The 4,041-nt window shown below is 36.2% G+C and overlaps 1 protein-coding gene and 1 non-coding gene across 2 annotated transcripts; one reads left to right on the plus strand and one right to left on the minus strand.

The window, feature by feature from the left end:
• Nucleotides 1-756: 756 nt before the first annotated feature.
• On the plus strand, nucleotides 757-2,250 carry LOC145044328 (B3 domain-containing protein REM9-like). Its single transcript, XM_078993190.1, has 3 exons — nucleotides 757-925; nucleotides 1,008-1,487; nucleotides 1,585-2,250. Exons 1-3 carry the CDS (start codon nucleotides 860-862, stop codon nucleotides 2,062-2,064), a joined length of 1,026 nt encoding a protein of 341 aa, XP_078849316.1. The 5' UTR covers nucleotides 757-859; the 3' UTR covers nucleotides 2,065-2,250.
• Nucleotides 2,251-3,206: 956 nt separating this feature from the next.
• Nucleotides 3,207-3,309, minus strand: LOC145044376 (U6 spliceosomal RNA). The gene has a single exon (XR_013681331.1). It is a non-coding gene; the product is annotated as a U6 spliceosomal RNA (small nuclear RNA).
• Between the last annotated feature and the right edge of the window lie 732 nt (nucleotides 3,310-4,041).

Raw genomic sequence — 4,041 nt, forward strand, 5'->3', positions numbered from 1 at the left:
ATAAGGTAGAAATATCAGTTCAGAAAGTGATATCACGACCCAAGTTGGTATCCAGATCTCCTCCACAAACCCTAATTTTCCCACTAAGATCTTAGAACTGATAGCCACGCAGTGCGATTCGATGTCGACGACGAAGGTGGCCGATGAAACCAAATCTTATGCCTTTCTTCAGATCTGGTCATTATCGTTGGTGGCTTTGAGCGACTGTCTGGTCGCAGAGTTTATTATCTTCGCAGAGCCAAACGTCCGCTCCTTCCTTTCTTCTACTCATAGCTCAAACATAGGGATATCATGATAAGTAAAGAGTAAGAGGAGGTGGTTTCCGATCGTAGGAGGCGGAGGGAGACGACAACAAGTAGATCGGAGGTGGTGAAGAGGCGTCTGTGCGGTGATCCGGCAACGTTCTGCTGATAGTTCTAGCAGAGTCTGGTGCTCCAAATCTAAGTTAAATGAGAAAGAAAGGGTGGAGAGAGAGAGAGAGAGAGAGAGAGAGAGAGAATGTGTACCGGTGTGTATCAGAAAAATAAATAAAAATATTTATTAAAACTAGTGATTAAAATTTGTTTTCAAACGTAAAAATAAAAATGTTCTCATTGGAATATATATATATATATATATATATATATATATATATATATATATATATATATATATATATACTCTTTTAATTTCCCATTTTATAGAATATTAATAAAAATTTTCAAACAAATACTCTGTTTCAACAACACATTCCATTTTATAGAATGTTGTATCATAGTATACATCTCCTTTGGCGTTTTCCTACACACTCCATTTTCAACATTTTAATCTAATATTTTGTAGCATCAAAACCTTGGATTCGGAGCCTAAAAGTCTGCAAATGGCCACTCGCTACCAGCCTTCTTTCTTGAAGATCTTGCAGGACCCATCCGCTGCCTCTTACATAGTACTCATCTTCTTCTACTGCGATTTAATTTCAGTTTTTTCTGTTCTGTTGATTCCATTCATGAAATCGTGGTATTTTGCAGGCACTACCACCTGATTTTGTCCGTGATCACATGGAGAACAAGATCCCTGAGAGCTCGATAATCCGATCTGTAACTGGAGAGCATTCATGGAGTGTGAAGCTCAAAAACATTGATGGAATCCACTGTTTTGCAGATGGATGGAACAGTGTAGTTGCAGATAGCCAGTTGGGTTTATGGGATTTTCTTGTATTTTCGCTAGTTGATGAATCCACCTTCACACTTACAAGTTTCGGTCCCAATGGGTGTGAAAAATTTTTGCCCTCAGAAATCCCTGAAAAGAATGGTAAAGAAGAAGAAGAAGAAGAAGAAGAAGAAGAAGAAGAAGAAGATAATAATGGTGCTGGTGATCATGGTGTTTGTCGTGATGGCGATGAAGAAGATGATGAAGATGACTGCGGTGAGATCGGCGGGGATGATGATGATGGTGTTGGAGATCCTCTCTTTAAGATGATTATATCTCAAGGCCACAAATGTTGTATGGTAAGATTCGTTGTGCTATAACTAACATAAATTCTTCTTAATCCTTCAGATTTATGGGTTCTAAAAAGAGAATGTAACTTGTGTTTGCATATATCAGCGGGTCCCATCGGAATTTGTGCGGTTGGCCGGAATCGAGGCGGGAAGAAGAAGTATAATCATGAGGAATCCTGCCGGAAAAGAGTGGCAGATGAGTTTTCGTTCAGAGAGCAAGGTGTGTACAAGGTACTATTTGTCTTCAGTTTGGAGTGATTTCTGGCGACTGAATAACTTATCAGAAGGAGATGAATGCGTCTTCAAGTTCATAAAGAACGAAGACAAATTACTTCTAGAAACCATAACCAAGAAACACCCAGCCGGAAAAGTTCAGGCAGCTGAGGTCCCGGCGACTGTGGTTTTGAAGAGACCGGTAGGGCGGCCGCCGCGTGTGGAGGTGGACAAGGAGGTGCGGGCCAAGAAGCCAGCTGGCAAAGTTCAGGCGGCTGAGGTTAGGAAACCGGTAAGACGGCCGCCGCGTGCAGAGGTGGTGAGAGAAGAGGTGGGGAAGAGATCAGTTGGAAGACCACGTAAGAGGAAGTAGAAGAGTACAGCTGGCCTCTGATGTTACTTTTACATTTTTAGAAGGTTTAGTGGGCTAACTTTAATTGTTGCGTATATGTAAAATGTTTGGCTTTATGTGAAACATTTTTTTGGCCCTGTTTAACAGTTAGACTTAATTGGTATGTAATGTAGGGGTGTCAAATATATGCTAAAGAAAATCAATGAATATGCTACCAATCGAACCAATTAAGTTGGTTACCGATATGTTTGGTAGTCAATATATTTGGTTGGTAATACCATACTAATTGAGTAATCTTGTTACGGTAATGGTATAGAATTGGGATAATGACTTGGGAGGGTAATAAGGTTTCCAGCTTGTCCGTATTAGATAACTAAAGTTTTTTTTGTGCATATTAGACCAATATGGTTGTTAATAGAAACCATATTGGTCTAATACGCATAAAAAACCTTAGTGACCTAATACGGACAAACTGGAAATCTTATTACCCTCCTAAGTCATTAACGCTAATTATTTAGAAAACATGCTTACTAATCAATGTGACTGATTTTTTTGACTGAAAATAGTTGGTTCCATTTAAACTTATCTCACAACCCTTCCAGAACTTCTAAGTCCAGAAACTCATATGATTGATGATCTTCATTACACAAATATGCAACATTTTATCAATAACTTCTTTTTTGTCATTTAAATGTTTACATGAACACATCCATATGTACAAAAACAAAATATCACTTTGATACCTCCCATCAATGTCTATATTTGATAACGAATGGAAATATAAAACCAACAGGAACTTGCAGATGATCCCTATTATCAATTATTTTATAAAAAGCAAAACCACAACATGAAGTAAGAAATTGAAGTTTCAAAATTAATCAAAATCAGCACATAAACAAACACATACATATTATATACAACACATAAACGAAAGTTTATAAAGCATGAAACTTAATGATAGGAAAAGTAAAAAGCTTAAATGAGACTTTATAGAAAGAAAGATCACTCTTACTTGCCACAAATTGTTGAAGACATCAACAAGAAGATCAATCTGATCATAGAATCCACATGTTGTCTGATTATGACTTCAGTAGATGAACTACTGAAACGTAAGAATTGGAATTGAACTCTATTAGCATTTGAAAAGGGAACTAGGGTTAAAAAAAAATTTGGACCATTTCTTGATTTGTATGTGTCATCCTTGCGCAGGGGCCATGCTAATCTTCTCTGTATCGTTCCAATTTTATCGGATGTCCCCAAAGGGACGACTATAGATGAAGAGCTTCGTCATATAGATGAGTAGCAGGTTATATGGGACGACGCGAGTTCTAAACGAAGTAGTTTACTGTTGATGGTCATATATTCTCAATGTCTTTAAAAATAGGGTTAATGAATTAGGAGGGTAATAAGGTTTCCAGTTTGTCAGTATTATGTCACTAAGGTTTTATTGTGCGTGTTAGACCAACATGGTTGTTATTACCGTTTAGAAATAGTCCTTTTTACCCATTAAAACCGGTAAAAGGACTATTTCTAAACGGTAATAACAACCATATTGGTCTAATACGTACAAAAAAAACCTTAGTGACCTAATACGGACAAGCTGGAAACCTTATTACCCTCCCAAGTCATTACCCCTATAGAATTTCGAATACCACGGTAATACCGTACCAACCAATTATATATATATATATATATATATATATATATATATATATATATATATATATATATATATATATCATTTTAAAAATGAATGTTGGTTATAATTTAAGGCTTGGATGATTACCCGATGTTCACAAATAGGAACTTAGTAAAAGACAAATTAATTTATGCAAGTTCGGAAAACTTCCGAACCACGGGTGATGATTATATATATATATATATATATATATATATATATATATATATATATATATATATATATATATATATTTCATAAATTAATTTGCTTATTTTGTTTTCAAGTTCGGAAAACTTCCGAACCACGGGTGATTGATT

This window comes from Lactuca saligna, chromosome 4, assembly GCF_052625555.1.
Source record: "Lactuca saligna cultivar CGN05327 chromosome 4, ASM5262555v1, whole genome shotgun sequence".
Taxonomy (NCBI): Eukaryota; Viridiplantae; Streptophyta; class Magnoliopsida; order Asterales; family Asteraceae; genus Lactuca; species Lactuca saligna.